Genomic DNA, 17,105 nt, shown 5'->3' on the forward strand with positions numbered 1-17,105 from the left:
GCTAATGTTATAGTATGACTTGCAAAATTAAGTAAATTGAGTAATTGACGCAGAACAAGTATACAAAGTTCAGATTTTTTTTTAATCTGTGTGCTTATGTCTAAGAAAATATTGAAGTGACACTAAACTCTGGTTTAAAAAAAACTCTATTCAAATATGCATTCTTAAAGAGTAACTCCACATTTGTTGAGAAAAAAAAGCATTCCCCTCTGGGTGATCTATGTACATTGCAGGGATTTTTTTGCAGATTTCTATCCTTTGTTATTCTAAAGGAATAGCAGTTTGTTTGTCTGTGTCCACGTGCACAGTGCATGTGAATGGGAGTGACTTTATAATTATCAATCAGCTGCTGCACTTGCAGGGTTCTAATGAGGAAAGTTGCAAGATCTAAATTAGTTTAGAAGTGACTTCCCTTTGGGAGTATCTCACCAAAATGTATATTTTTGGTACAGGGGATGCCCAAAATCTAACTTGTATCTTAGTACAGACTTCTGGGAAAGTCAGTAAGCCAATCACACAAGCAGGAAATGACATACACCATCTGTGTACAGAACAGCTCCAGGTTGCCATATGGCATTTAATTTTATAGAAAACGACAGCACTTCAGATTGAAAAGGAAAGTTATTTTTTTAATAAAATTCATCTACAATATGACTGGTGTAGCAATTGTATATTTTTTTTTATTTACAATTTTTTACCCACAAAAGTGGAGTTACTCATAAAATATCTAATGTTTTTTTAAATTTGCTGTTGTGATCCGACTTTCTGTTAGAGGGTGACTAGGTTGGTTCTCCATGGTCCCAGTGCATGTAGGAATGTAGCCACCCTCTTTTGCTCACTCCGGAGATGGAGTATTGGCTATGGGACGTGTAATGTGCATAGAGTAGTGCATATGTCCCCAACTAAGGTGCACTGGAGTGTCAGGGCTAAAAGCAGCATTTTTACTTATAGAAAAGGGTATTTTAAGACATTTCCTGGCAAAACTCACAAGTCTAAATCATAAAATTCTGGTGTACAGGACTACAAATACATAAAAAGTTATGTGACTTCAGTTGGGTTTTAATCTCCCTTTAAATACTGTACAATAAAATCTACATATATGTTACAACTGTCTACATGTTAGTCCTTCATTATTGAAATCTGGTCACAAAAACAAATAAACAGGAATTCCAGATTCCAGGTATGGATAGTTATATTGGTCCAAATTGTATATACCATACCTGGGAGATCCCTTGCTATTAGAACCAGCGTGAAGAGTTTTTAAAGAGGAATTCCAGGTATAAAAATGTTATACATAGTTACATTGGTCTAGCTTGGACCATTATTTGTAGCATACTTGGCTGATGCTCTTGAAAACTGTAAATCACTGAAGTAGACACTGCTACTCCAGTGGTTTCCACTTTTTTCCGGATCATACGTTGGGTGCCTGGCCTGCTGCATTGTGAACACAGCAGGCCAGACACTCAGCATGGGCACTATTCAGAGATTGCTTTGAATTTTATGAATAAATGCAAAGTATTCTCTGATACATCCAATCAGAGAACAGGTTGCATTAATTTAAAAAATGCTAAGCATCCTCTGAATGGCACCCGTGATGAGTGGCTAACCTCCTGTGTTCAGAATGGAACCCCGAAGTAAGTGGAGATCACTGGAGTAGCGATGTCTACTTCAGTAGTTTACATTTTCCAAGAGCATTGGCCATGTATAGTATAAATAACGGTCCAAGCTGGACCAATATAACTATGTATAAAATCTTTTTACCTGGAATTCCAGAATAGCTGGAATAGCAGACAGTAAGCTTTAGACTAGACTGGAATATTTGTGCATTTAAGGATTACTGATCATAAATAAAAGTCTAACTCTCAGCATCCTTGAACCCCAGCCCAGACCCCCGCCCCTCTTCTCCACTGATTACACATGTAACAGCAAATATAGACCTGTACGCATTTGTATTTGGACAGTAATTTCATCCTGTGGAGTCCTGTTGGACCCTGTTGTTCCCACTCAGCTCACATTTGTCAAACTCAGCGATAGAAAATAATGGCCAGCTTGGGCACACATGCTGAACTAAGTGTGAGCCTGCCAAAATTCTTTATATTTGATTAGGAGGGTTAGGTAGGGAGTGCATTAGGGGCATTCATTCATGTTCACAAAGTGCTTTATAAATTCACTACTACATATTGCTATTAATATCTATCATATAAATATAAGGCACACATATTCATAGGAATGTAATTCTTCACAACTGTTCAAGTAATATTTTAAATTGACCACAGACAGTAAACTTTTGATTGAATTCTACAAAATATTGTTATATTTAATAATACATTTTTTTATTATCTGATTATTATTATTTAAGAATATAAATGGTATCTAATTTATATGACCTTTACATTACACTGTTTAGTGATAAACTTGGATGGATCATACAATCAAAATGTTACTGTAGATTGAACTAGCAATAGTTTTCCCTTTTAACATAGGTGTTCTCTTAAGCTGACCATATACTGTACAATCTGATGTACAACCTCCTTTAGATCAACCATTATCTTTGTATGGCTAGGGTCTGCCTCAAGTAATACAAAGGAAATGGCTTGTTTAGGTTTGTCCTTATATTACTTAGTGTTGGTAAATCGAAAAGGAGATTGTTCAGTTTCTGTACAATCAGAATATATAGAGGTCAAATCAAAGAATAAGGTAATGGTTAATATTGGACGTTATGTATCAAAGATAAAGTTCTGAGAACTGTTTTATTTTCTTGCAGCTACCAATTTGTATACCGCTCAGGAAAACTACAGTTGGTATATGAAAGTTTAGACCAGCTAATACATGGGGCTCATGAGATCTTATTTCCCGATTTGTTTCAGCATGTTCAGGTCTTAATCACATACATTACATTCCTTTTAGACCAGAGGAAATGTGGCCTTTCTTGATGTGCTGGTGTATAATGGCTGCTTGAAATGCCTCCATATGACCAACACAAGACGGACAATGAACACAGCACAGGCCACGGCCAGCAACACAGCTGAAAAAAAAAAAAAAAAAAAGAAAGATATAAATAACAATTCTGACTTTTCTATGGTTTTAGGTCATAGGCCAACCAACAAGCTACATAACTTTGAAACAGGCTGTATGTATACAGAACAACTGGACAGCCTGCATCAGAATCACAGTTTAAGTATATAGAAGTGAAGTATGAGAAAATGACTGATGTTATAATATTGATGTCTGATGATCTAAGATCCATAAATTCATAGTCTAGCATCTTCTAGACACACATGTATACACATGCCCCTTAAATGCAGTCTTCATATGCATGTGCACATCCCCACACTGCCAGGGTTAGTTAGTAAAACCTTGTTTAGGTCTAGGGGACTTGTTAAAGAATACTTACTTACCTGATCCTTAGCTCCTCCATGCCACTAGACCTGTTCCCACTGTGTCTTTTTCCCTACGCTCCAGCAGTCTAAGGTCCTGACGTCATCAAGACCAATGCAGAGTTCATAGTCTTTCTTTGGATGTGATGACACCAGGGGACAGTCCACTGATGGAGCATGGGCGAGCTCCCTCTGTCAGTGGTGCGGAGGTTCAGGTAAGTTTAAGACCTTCTCCTTTCCTCCCAGCCTAAACAAGCAGCTGGCCCTTGCAGTGAGGGAGCAACCCCACTGCAAGAGATTTTTTTCTCAGACTTGGGATTTAAGTATGGGCTAATATAACAACTTAAAGCAGAACTAAAAAACTCCTGGGAGGTTAGCCTTTAATTATTGAAGATACTTCTGCAATAAGAAGCTCATTTTCCACCTGACAAAAATCTTGTTAGTACACTGAGCTGTGCATGCTGGCTGGCCAACCAAGATGGCTGAAGAAGATGAACCCAGAAGAAGACTGGCTAAAGATTTCAGCAGTGGCAATGAGGGAGGAGATCACAGCACTGGAGGGGTCCTTCTGTCAGGTAGGTGTGCTATAATGTGCAAGTATCCTTTGCATACTTGGACATTTTCTTAAAATCCCACCCACTTGCTAGTAGCCTTTAGTTCTAGAGTGAACATGTAGATTCCAACAAATGCCCATTCTTGACTGATTCTATTAAACATATCCCTCTTTACCAAGGGGTCCATTTGACAAAGTTTTCACATAAGATGTGTGCAACTTCCACCAAGATTCACATATTTTCTAAACTGGAAAATGTGAATACTCGGTAAAAGTTGGGGAATCTTGCGCAAAAACTTTTATAAATAGACTCCCAAGAATTTTGCAATGTACTATTATTCAATCCTTCCTATAATATATTCTCTCAGTACTTACCCATATACTGTAGATAGCATTTCCATTGTATAGGATGCCAGGGATGGGTCCTGGATGGGAGGTACATTTCCCCACTATCTGGATTGTGGTCCCTTGAAGGAAGAGTTCAAGGGGCATTTTTCTACGCAAGGCTTCTCACCCATGCAGAGTGAGGGGTTCCGGGAAATACAGTCAAAGAGAGGACGGATTTCTTTTCAAAAATTTTTTATTAGATATTGAACTTACTTTTTTTGCACGACTTAAAGATTTGCATAGAACACATTTGGAATTCCAAAGGCACATATCAGAACGCAATGCATTACAGTAGGAATGGATAGCATAGCTTGCATTGATTATGCCATTTCCTTGACATAATGCAGGATGTGTAGATGATTAACATTACTGTATTTCAAACACTAACTAATTTCCACTCCAGCCCACTCAAGACTGTAAAAGGGGACGAGATTGATTGGATACAGTAATATTGCCATGTCAGTACGTCCCCAGCTGAGAAGACTGATTTCAGTACTCTCTGGTTTAGAAACTCCTCATATGGGAGTGAAGAAGAGTTGTTCATACAGTAGATGTGAGAAAGTGTGGTTTCTCTGACATCTGAGATTCTCTTTGCTAATCTCCTGAGGCCTTTGGGGCATCCCAAAGCAGACAGGAACCCCTAAACCCTGGTGTGGGATTGGTATAGTGGCAGTGAGTGAATGTGTTATAGTTACATTATACCAGAGTCTTAGACTGTTTTGCACTTGTTTTCTGAAGAAAGCTGTTTTGTTCATGGATTTTTATGAGAATACAAGACAGTTTACTTTTACAAAAGGATGATTGGTGGTCCTGTGACCCCCATATTACACCATCAGGAATGTACAGACTTACCTATATAGATGTGATTTCCATCAGGAGAGGACTTTTGAAAGTTTTTGTCCAGAGATCCTGATAAAGCCACAATAACCACAGGATACACAGTCAATGTATAGCGGACATATTTTTCAAATACAAAGTTTTCCAAAATAAACCTGCAATGATAGATCGTTCAGACAGTATTAATGATAAACCATAGCAAACATTCTCTCTTCCCTGCCAGGGGCTCTAGGAGACTTAAAATATAACCTCACCCTTATGACTAATTGGACACTGTAAAGTAAGGTGATGGCATACAGACCTTTGTAAACTTATACCTTTCTAAAGTAAACATTGTGGAACAAAGTAGAACTCTGGCAAATATACTTTTGAAACATGTCCATGTTTACTGTTTTACCTGCCAAATTATTTTATATTCTTCTCACAATTTCGCACAACTCTGCCACACTATATAGCCAGAAAGAAGAAGAAAGTATTTCCTGGTTCACCTACACATCTTCCTTAAACACTTCCCTGATTATTACACAAAAGTGCTGATGCAGATTTTTATTGTCCAATAAGCAGGCTAGAGGTAGAGAGGTAACATTGAAAGCATTTCACCATCTGGCTGTGCAGAGCAGGGGTGCTGGATTGTATGTATTTCAACTGGAAATGTAACTGTTGGCCTAGAATTCGACTTTAGTAAATAATATTAACAAAAACTTGATTTTTTTTTTTTTTTTTTGCTCTGGCTTAGAATATTGATTTTGCTAGGCAAGTGACAAATGATTGAAATTGCCAGTGTGTACTCGTAAAACTAGATATCTGTTTTGTACGCCATTTCATTTACCGGTTGTTTTCCAGTGCAATAATATTGTAATTGCATAACTAATTGGTATACTGGAAAAAAAAAAGAATATACTGGCTGTTCAATGCCATATTTTCTGCAAAAATATTTTTTTGCTAAAAAAGTGAATTGTCAAGTCAAAGTGAAACAAAGGTGTCAATGAAAAGGAAGATATTACAACACAGATTGCTGTCATTATCACAATAATTATAACAGCCACAAATTAGCCATGGAAACATTTTGTTGCAAATTCTATATACAGCTCTTTAAGCCCTCATTCACACTAAACACGGCTTTGAAATCGTGCGAGTTCATCTGAACTCACACAACTTTAAAGCTGTATTTAATTCCGACTTTGGGGGCAACTTGAAAGACATCTGTGCGGGTTCATGCACAGATGTCTATTGAAATCGCCATCAAAGTCGCCAAAACTAGTGCCGGAACTACTTTTGGAAAAAGGTAGGGAAGGGAATATCACCGCTCCAGGTCAGCCGAAAGTAAAACCTCTCCTCCAGTTTAGAAGCCACAGGTGCTGGCAATGCATATAGCATTGAAATAGGAAGACGTTCTGGACAGCTGCACTCCAAAAATTGCATTTTATTAAAAAAACCAGGGTCAAAAACTCAGTTCTGCTGTGGCATATATTTTTGACCCTGTTTTTTTAAAAAAAGGCAGTTTTTGAAGTGCGGCTGTCCAGAACTTCTTCCTATTTTTTGGAAAAAGGTGCGGCGCTGCAAATTCGGAGTCGCACCGATTGGGATGCTCCTATTGCCAGTAATAGGTTCCAAGTTGACATACGCAAATCATATCATGTTCAAATAGCATCAATGTGAACAGGGGCTAAAACTGTCCACAAGGTGCACTTCACTATTGTCAGAAATTACAGGAAAGCAGCTATCAAATGGACTCTCTGGAAAAGGGCCACACTCACAAATCCCCCATTTAAAAAACAATATATTTATACTTTATTAAACAGGACTCACGCACATAAGCCATGAAAGGTCAAATGTTTGCTAAAAAAGTTAAAGTGATTGTAAACGATCAACTTGTAAGACAACACATTCAGTTTAAAATAGGAATGAAAGGCAAATCATTTTTGTATAGATATAAAGAAAAACATTATAAATACCTTTTCCCCATTTTTATAAGTGATCACATTCCCTCTGTTCTCAGCTGCATAAGAGCTGGGGGGAGAAGAAGCAGCAGTGCACTGGAGGGGAAGAGGAGCAACAGCGCACTGAGCTTCCCAGTGAATGGCTGTGCAGCGAGGACATGTTAGGATATGTTTGCTCATTGGAGGAAAGCACACCAAGTTCCCAGCATAGCTGGAGAACTGATCACAGTGTGCTCTGCTGCTTAGTATGGTGAGTTTTTAATAGGAAAGCAAGGGGACTAGCAGGAACAGCAGGGATTTTACACAAAGGAAGCAATATAAGGAGAACAGGATACTTTCTCATAAAAGTACATGGTACAGTAGGCACATATCAGGAAAATTAATTGTTGGGGTAACAAACGCTTTAAGTACAAAGCTAGGTCAGCTGTCACGGCCAAGTATAACTGATGGCAAAAAATCTAAAACAAAAACAAAAATGTAATATATTGCAGTTTACCAGTTCTTAGATGTGGTGGCTGCAATCTTTTTTTTAGGCTAAGAGCATTTTAAGCAACTCACAAAAATACTTGATAATCTTGACAGAAATGTAGTGTTCTTGTCAATTCCTGAGAGTTGAACTTATATATCAAACAATGCTATCTTTCTTCCAAAGCCATCTTCTGTCAGTTACTAATTACTGTGACCCATGTAACAAAGTTTGTCCTAGAGTGAAACCATGGCTCCCACCAACCAGCTTGTCAGATTTTTTTACATATGATTACTGCCGGTGACTATAGCTGCTAGCAGTAATTATTGTGTTCTGCTGGCCAGGTTCTTGTGTTCTTCCACCCAATAAAGGAAAAAGTCTTAAAAAGAAAAAGAATCCAGCCACCACATCTAAGGACTGGTAAGCTGCAATATATGACATTTTTGTTCTTGGCTTTACGTACATATTAAACATTTCAGCATATAATATAAACTACTGTATAATGATCTATGCATTAAGGTTACATACCATAATACCACCTCAAAAGCCAGGATGGATAGACATACAGTAGTGGATACATTGTTGGGAATGCCACCATTGTATGTTAAGGCCACAGAAAAATTCAGGAGACAAGCTATCGTAGTCCATGTTGCATATACAGCTATTCCATTTTGTGCCTAGAAAGCAAACCAAATATCTGTAATATTCTTTAGATAAGTCAGTTATACATGTCTTATGCATTTTATCCACAAAAAAAACCCAGGCACAAAAACATTTAATAGTTAATATGAATGAAGAATGACCCCCCCCCCCCCTCCCCCCAAAAAAACAAAAACAAACCTCTTACAGCTGTGATAGCTATTCAAGTCAATGAAACTGTTTCCAATGCCTCAATGTGTAAAGCGGACTTCCAGACTGAAAACATAGTTGAGCCAGCCATGCTATGTTATGACAGTCCTATATATACACACAAGGTAATTTTATGAGTCTCCTTCACACATTATTTTAGTTCCAGCTGTGGCAAAAATCCAGCAGATTCCTGCAGATGGATTCACAGAAGGATGTGGATAATTGTGGTTGCTCCATACCACCCTACTTTTTGAGATGGGAATGAAGGACACCCATTAGCAAAAGTATGAAGGCATAGGACACACCCCCTGTCATGCCCCCTTAAGGGAAAACAATACAAAACAAAAACAAAAAAAACAAGTGATTTTTTTTTTTTTTACCACCATTGGGCTTCATGTACACTGCTGCTGGTAAATGGACATTTAGGAGGAGTTGGGTGTATTTTTCAGCTGCCCCTGAACTCTCCTCTGTTATCTTATCAGTACATGTACACAGGGGCGTTTATAGTCATTTCTAGGCAGTTGAATTTAGAAGCATTTTTTGGAAAGCCAAAAAATGCATTCAGGACGGATGTTCAGAGGCATTTGAAACGCCAAATGCCTGTAACAGCTTGTAAACGCTGCTAAACGCGGAAACTTGCATTTAGCCGTGTTTCATTTACAGGCGTTTTTCATTTTTGACCATTTGCAAAAATGTAGCTAAACGTGGCAAAAGTGACGTTTTTTAAACGTTGGTTACTATCTATCAAGTAAAATCGTTCAGGAGAGGTTTTAAAAGTCCCTTGTACATTAAGCCTTACTTTATATTGGCTTTTGAAATTTACAAATGCAGCAATTTAGAATTTGGATGAAAGGTTTAGCACTGGGAAACACATGTTGAAAGATAACTAGTGCATTTTATATCCAACATACAGATTAGACCAAAATGAGGGAAAAAGGAGTAGGAAAGAGGGACTTTGTTCCAAATCAGATACAGTACCTCAAAATCAGGGACAGTTGGAAGCTATGGTTTCTCAACCTGTACAAAGCAATACCAGGCTGACAACAGCTGTAGCTTTCTGCCTGTACATGGAGTGATTACCTGTGGTTAGGATCAGATGATTGCCCCTGGATGCAAGCTGTTTGTGTCCAGAAGTGATCATCTGTGCCCAACTCCAGGCAATCGTTCATTATGCGATTATATCTGAACACAGGTGGACAGCTGTAGCCATTGTCAACCTGTCCTTGCTTTGTACAGGCTGAGCAACAGCAAACATCCACATTTGATTCCTGATGCAAGAATCTGCTGGATTTTTTTACCGCAGCTGCCACTAAAATACCATGTAAATATGACCTAAAAATAATATATGCATGGTTCAGTATGATTTTTCACTGATTGTTACACCGATTCCTGTTCTGAAACCACCTCTTGTTCTAGTGACTCTGAAATTTTCATTTACCATTACATTCTGTCTCAATGACAATGGTCACCAGGACCAATAGAGGGGCTACTCAAATTAACAGGGACACAGACAGCAGTTAAACTTGACAAAGGACCTAATTTATGGGCAACGGGTCAAATATAACATAGAAGTCTTTGTTATATACTTTTATTGCTGAATTCTAATATATTGTTTTTCCCCCTTGGTCTGCATTGTTTATAAACCAGCCAGGTGCAGAATTTTAGAAACTTGATATAAAAAAGTTTCACTTAATATATATATTTTTGCTATATTTAAGGATAGGTATGGGGGCATGTGTTAAGTATGTACGTGTGGTTGTGTTGAGAAATGTTTTTTAATACTATTCTTGTAAGTGTAAAGCGTACCTTGATAAATTTTGTTGTTTGTATACAACGACATTAAAGTATTGTCTATTATTGATTCTATAATATTATACTTGCCGATTCCTACACCACCTCCATGGTGTGGAAAGCATATGCTGATCTTAGCACCAAGATAGTGCTTTGAGAGCTCTTCATAAGGAGTAGCTGAAGGAGAGGGTCAGAGTTCAGGTAGAATAACTGACTGGCCAATTCTGCCTGAACAAATGTCCACCTAAGCACCTTCTGCTAAGATCACATGACTAGCACCTAGCCATGTTGTCACACATTCAGATACCTTGGGAGCCCAAATCCATTGTTTTCTGCAGGACAGGTATTGCATTTTTCACTATTGTATGTGGACAGGATGGTGTTTTACAGTGGAGGATTTTGATATAGGTCGGCTTCAGAATATTTTGGAATCAGCATGCTATGTCTGTAACTACCCCCACTATTGTATCACTGTGGCTGAAACATAATGCACAGAAAAGAAGGTTCCTATCTATTTCCATGTAAGGAACACATGTTTTCCAAAAATTGCACCATCACATTGATGAAGTTTCAATAACAATAACTAACAAGAAAAATAATGGGAAATCCAGAATTTTATAGTTGTCCCCAGAAGATGAGGATGGGAGGATGGTTACAGATGACAAAGAGAAGGAAACTGTACTAAATGCTTTATTCTCCTCAGTTTTTACGCAGGAAAAGGAAGGGTATACCAACCACAACAGTACTGTTAGTGACACTTCACAGGGCGTACCCTTGTGGCTAACAGAGGCCGGAGTCAAGGAAAGACTAGATAAGCTTAATACAAATAAAATCACCAGGATGGCTTACACCCGAGAGTCCTCAGAGACCTCAGTCAGGTTAAGCCAGACCATTGTTTCTAATCTTTGCGGACAGCATACTGAAAGGAATTGTACCAGCTGAGTGGAGAAAAGCCAATGTGGTACCAATATTCAAAAAAGGACAGAGACAAATCCCTGGAAACTACAGGCCAGTCAGCCCAACATCAATAGTAGGTAAATAATTGGAGGGAATGATAAGGGACTATATCCAAAAATTTACTGAAGAAAAAAGTATCATCAGTAATAATTAGCATGGGTTTACAAGGGTCATTCCTGCCAGACCAATCTAACATTCTACGAGGAAGTGAGCTGCCATCTAGACAGGCGGAGGCCTGTGGATTTGGGGTATCTGGATTTTGCAAAAGCATTTGACAGTTCCCCATAAATGCTTAATTTACAAGCTGAGATTTGCAGGCATAGACCATAAGGTTTGTTCTTGGGTAAAAAAACTGGTTACAGGAGTGTGTACAAAGGATGGTGATAAATAACATATACGCACAACGGTATGGAGTGGTAAGTGGGGTACCCCAAGGTTCTGTCTTGGGACCAACGCTATTGAATTTATCCACAAATGATTTCGAGGATGGGATAAATAGCGCAATCTCAGTTTTTGCGGACAATACAAAAATAAGCAGGGCAATAACTTCACATCAGGATATTGAAATTTTACAGAAATAACAAAATAATGGAGTTGGCAACTACATGGCAAATGAGGTTTAATGTGGAGAAATGTAAAGTCTAAGTCACCCTGTGTCCATTAGGGGGAAAAGGTGACTGAGAAAATGTGGCTTGGATTACTTAACCTCCCTGGCGGTATGATTATTTCAGATTTTTGCATCTCAAAGCGGTATAATTATTTTGCATAGAATTTTGGCGTTTTATATTGTAGGCCTGTAATTCTTAGCAATAACACACTTAGATCTGTCCACCAAGAGTCTAATAGATATCCCGGGTATGATGAAGTTTGAAACACAAAATCATAAATTCTAATATAATAAATAAATATATTTATAAAGTGGTCTAAAGCCACTTTTGATGTAAAGGGACACTTTTTGGTTGCTATGGACAATCTCAAGTTTCCAGGCAGAAAGAACAGCATATATATGATATAAAATTGCATGCAGGGCATGGGCCAAGGCATTGGGGACAAAAGGGATGTGAAATGATTTCATACAGTACTGTAATCTGTAAGATTACAGTACTGTATGTGTTATGATTTTTACATTTATGAATTTGCTGCCAGGCTCCGCCCAATGTGTCGTGGCGCTCACAGGGAACGGAGCCTGGCACAGAGAGGCTTCGGGCAGAGGACGGAGCCCGCAGACACAGCGGGGGGGACATCGCAGGATCCTGGTGTGGCTCGGGCTTACCGCTAATGGTGCTGAAATTTAACCGAGTCACACTCGGGAATACCGTCAGGAAGGCTAAAATGAAACAGTAATATTTATCCACAATATCTCCCAGGATATATATAAAAACTATTCTTGGTTTGTTTGATCCTGAACTCGACATGTTAATTGGAAGAGCTTATCACACTGGCCTCTGTAAAATGTAGGAGACGGGCCGTTTGCTACTGGAAGCTCCTGCTATTGTGTGAATGTGTTCTGTGTTTATATTTATTATAATGTGTAGTGTGTCTTCTGAGTTAAAAGATGGCAATTCTGCCCTGAAAGGTCATACATCAGAGTCACCTAGGCTGGGTAAATGACTTGTTAATTAGCTCATATTAATTTATGTTTCTGGTAACAATTGTATTAGTAGGGAGGGGGGAACCTCCTTCTGAATTGTGTATATAAGACTGTATTCTTGTTCTAATAAACAGTTCCATGTTCAAGCTATGTAACTGAGCTAGTCTCCTTTGGTTCTTAGTTACAATATATGGGCTGTAATATTTGATATCTGAGGATCCAGATTGGAGGAAGCAGTGTACTGATGAAAGCACTCAAGCGGAGTGTGACGGGGATCCGTTACATTGAAGACAGACTGAGCAATAGCATGCAATGTCAAGCTGCAGCTACCAAAGCTGGCAGAATATTAGCATGCATAAAAAAGTGGATATACTCCAGGGATAAAACCATAATCCTGTCACTTTATAAAACTCTGGTTAGGCCACATCTGGAGTACTCCGTCCAGTTCTGGTCACCCAGAAGGAATCTGCTGGAACTGGAGAGAGTCCAAAGAAGGGCAACAAAATTAATAAGGGGACTGGAGGACCTCAATTACGAGGAGTGACTACAAGCACTAAATGTATTCTCGCTGGAGAAGCAACACTTGAGAGGAGATATGATAGCGATTTACAAATACCTCAATGGTGATCCCAGCATAGGAAAAACTATTCAGTCTTAGGGAGGGTAGGAGGACACGGGGCCACACAATAAGATTGGAGGAGAAGCGGTTTAGCCTTAAGCTGCGCAGGGGGTTTTTCACTGTCAGAGCAATAAGGATGTGGAACTCTCTTCCAAAATTGGTGGTGGCAGCGGGGAGTATGGAGTATTTTAAAAGACTCCTGAATGTGCATCTTAAAGAACACAACATACAGGGCTATGGGAAATAATTATAGACACTGACACACGTACACCTACACAGGTTGAACTGGATGGACTATTGTCTTTATTCAACCTTACCTACTATGTAACTATGTAAGAGGATTAGCGGGATAATCTTCCATTGGGGACAACTGTCTAAGAGGGGAAATTCTCTTACTTTGTATAGATTTCCTTCTATTTCCTATTCCATCTTTGCAACAGGAATTTAAAGAAATTCTTACCAAGGGGACACAGGCAGAAGAAAATTTTTTTTTTTTTTTAATTTTCTAAATTATCCAAAACTGAAAAAAGTTTTGGGTATATACAGCATACTCTTTAATAAAAGCAATGTGACTTACAAAAATGCGAATAAGCCATAAATCCACTTTCCGCTGTCTGAAAAGCCAGTCTCCATTAAGGTATAGAGCTCGGTAGGAAATAAACAACACAATGTGGTTGGTTAAAGCGATGGCTCCTAGAAAGACCAGTGCAGGAATCAAGAATCTGAAATATGTAAAAAAAAAAAAATTATATATGTGCACTTTGTACTCAGGATATTGGTGTGTAAGAACATTGCTGCAAAGCCTATAGACAGGGTCAGGTTTATTTCACTGGAGCCTGTAGGCACCCAACCTTTAGCTCCTAAAAGAACTCTCCTCTGCTAGGATTGCCCATCTTACACATTTTTGTTTTACTGGTCCTTACCAAGCCTAAAATAGTGTGACTGAGACAAATTCAGCTTCATGTCTTAAATATCTGAGCACCACATACTAAAATCTAGTTGCTGTTGGTTACTACACTCATCCTCATAAAATTTGCCCATTCTTGTAATAAAACTTGAGTTTCACTGCTTCAGTAACTTACTCTCGATCCCAGAGGAAGAGCCATCCTATATTAAGCACATTGTTGAGTATCCACACAAAGTAAAAGCAAACGGGAAACACATCTGGTTTTAAATACATCCACCCCACCTCACTCCTGTGGGGGAGAGAAAAGTAAAAAATGTTAATTTGACATAGTATGTTCTAATATCATCCTTTTTCAGCAGCTTGTAATCATGTATATAGGAGTATATCCCACATGGTCAACCATGCTTATTCTTGTACAAAATTATACCAATATTTCTGAAAATGCTTTTTACCTGGTTGTTACACTGACCCACTGGCTTAAATACTTTGAGTCACGGAGATATACAGTATACAGATCAGGAAAGCCTGCATGCAGGACACAAGTTTAGACTTTTCAGACTTCATTGACTTCATGCATGCTATCTGACTCACTACACTGCAAAAGTAGGAATAGGATGACGCATCCTTTTAGGTCCCATTTTTATCATTGTAGGTTTACTTTAAAGATTTGCCAACAAAGTACTACCTACACAGTTTCATAATTTTTTAGCTAATAAGGAAAGCACACTGCAGAGTTATTGATAAATCTTGAGCTAGCTACATGTGTTACTTAGGCCCGCCATAGACAGTTTGAATCTTGACCGATTTAGCAGGGACCGGCTGAGATTCGGACCATGTATGGGCAGGCTGAATGGTGGTCACAGATAAGAAAAACGCTCCGTCTCTGGTCAGCTTAACTTTTTTAGGGGAATTTACCAAGACTGGAAATACATTATACAATTTTCTTATTCAGTTTCTGTCACAGACCTAGCCAGAACAGAGGCTGTTGGAGAGGACTGTATGCAAGCCTGTTGCCCACCGATTATGGGCCCTGGATTTTCAAGGGAACAATACTCTTTGTGAGGTGAATGAGAAATCCAGTCTGAACTGTATTAATCGGACTCAGTCGTGTATATATTGTATGGGGACTCCTTACTGTAGATTTGTGTCCCTGAAGAGGGAGGGGGGATTCCTCCAGCAGCCCCCTGCTGATAAGACTGATTCATTCTGTTGGGACACATCCTGTGAGGAGATGCTGGTGTTATCAACCTGTGTTTATGTTAATTGAGAGAGCTGATCACATTAGCCACCAGCCCTGGCTAGGAGACGAATGGTCTAGGCTGAGGAGGGGGGAGATTGTTGTTTGTATTGTTAATTGTAATTAGCTCCAGCTATTGTGTTTATATTAATGTGTGAAGCTCGGTGCCCACAAGACTGTCATCTGGTCTGGGTACATTTTGTAGTAAATTAGCTCATGTTAATTAGGTTAGCTTTGAGTCATCCCTGCTGTATAAAGGTCTGTGAGATCTCAAATAAAAGACAGTTCTGATGTACTCCAAGACTGGTGTTGTCTAGTTCTTGGGGTTCCTATGGCCAGATCCATTGGACTCGTGTTCCAGAACTTAGGAAGCGGTATATGACGGAAGCACTCAAGAGGAGTGTGGGGCGTTCCGTGACATTGGTGGCAAGCAGCGGGAAAGCTTCCTACAGTCTGGGACATCCAAACTTCCATCTGGATCCAAGGTCCAGATAGCAGGAGAGGAGAGGTACAGATACCAGTGACAGTTTCCTTTAGATTTACCTTCAACTATGTAGTACAAGGGCCTGCCTGATTGCATTCAAATTGAAAGCGTTTAGGTGGGACCTCATATTATATGGCTTTGGTAAATCTAAAGGAAAATTTCATAAGAGAATTGTATAATGTATGGCCAGCCTAAAGCCTTGTACACACGGTCAGAGTATTGGACGAATTTTCTTCAGTTTTTTGTTGTATGCTAGTCTCAAATCGAAAGTGAAGAGGGTACTCACTATCAGAAAATTTTCGGACAACAGAATTTAACGTCAGAAATTATGTAAGGTGTTGAATTGGTTTTGTATGTGTTCTTTCATTTCTGAGAATGATTAGTCTTGCTCTTCAGATTTTTTTTTTGGCAGAAAACCGTACTAATAAAAAGAAAAAAAAAAAAGGACGTTGCGGTCGGAATCAGCTGTCAAAAGCAGCATACTAAATGATCAGAAAATTATCAGATCGTTCATCGGACGAAATTTAACTTCAGATTTTCTGAGCGTGTGTACGGGCCTTTCAGCCCTATACACACTATTATATTTTCTGCAGATTTTTGTATTCAGATTTACGAAAAACCATATAATCATACCTCAAGAGTTTCAATTTGTATGGAATCAGGCAGGCCCTTGCACTACATGGTTTTAGTAAATCTGAAGACAAAAATTTGCAGAAAATCTAATAGTGTGTATGTGGCCTAAGACTGGAGCAACCAGAATCTGGAACAGCTGTGCAAGGCAACCAATTACCCAGATAGCAAGTAATTGTGCTGCAAGTTTGAAAAGAACTTGCTAAGCTCTTGCTAGACCTGCCAGACTTCACAAGTTTTTTGCACAATTGCAGCAAGTCAGCATTGCATGACTCTACATCAGTTTTGGTTCAGTTATGTTGTGTAATAGTCATCCCACCACAGGGGTCACTGTGGCTGAATTTTGATCATTGCTTCCTGCTGTGTGTAAGGTTTTTCTTTAATTGGTGCTGCAGAGAGGCGAGATCCATGAGATCTGATATTGATTTCAGAGAGGTAGAAATCAAGGAGTGACTAACCCTAATATCCCATTTAAAAAAT

The 17,105-nt window shown here is 38.9% G+C and overlaps 1 protein-coding gene across 1 annotated transcript in view; it reads right to left on the reverse strand.

Annotated features, from left to right (window-relative positions):
* Window positions 1–1,689: 1,689 nt before the first annotated feature.
* LOC141140735 (uncharacterized) overlaps window positions 1,690–17,105 on the reverse strand; it is a 35,990-nt gene continuing 20,574 nt past the window's right edge. The window contains exons 4-8 of the mRNA XM_073628193.1: window positions 14,450–14,563; window positions 13,945–14,089; window positions 8,089–8,237; window positions 5,170–5,309; window positions 1,690–3,025 (exon numbers count right to left, since the gene is read on the reverse strand). Of these exons, the coding sequence (XP_073484294.1) occupies window positions 2,904–3,025; window positions 5,170–5,309; window positions 8,089–8,237; window positions 13,945–14,089; window positions 14,450–14,563 (670 nt within the window). The 3' untranslated portion in view covers window positions 1,690–2,903. The remainder of the gene's footprint in view (window positions 3,026–5,169; window positions 5,310–8,088; window positions 8,238–13,944; window positions 14,090–14,449; window positions 14,564–17,105) is intronic.

The sequence above is a fragment of the Aquarana catesbeiana genome, linkage group LG04 (assembly GCF_042186555.1).
Source record: "Aquarana catesbeiana isolate 2022-GZ linkage group LG04, ASM4218655v1, whole genome shotgun sequence".
Lineage (NCBI taxonomy): Eukaryota > Metazoa > Chordata > Amphibia > Anura > Ranidae > Aquarana > Aquarana catesbeiana.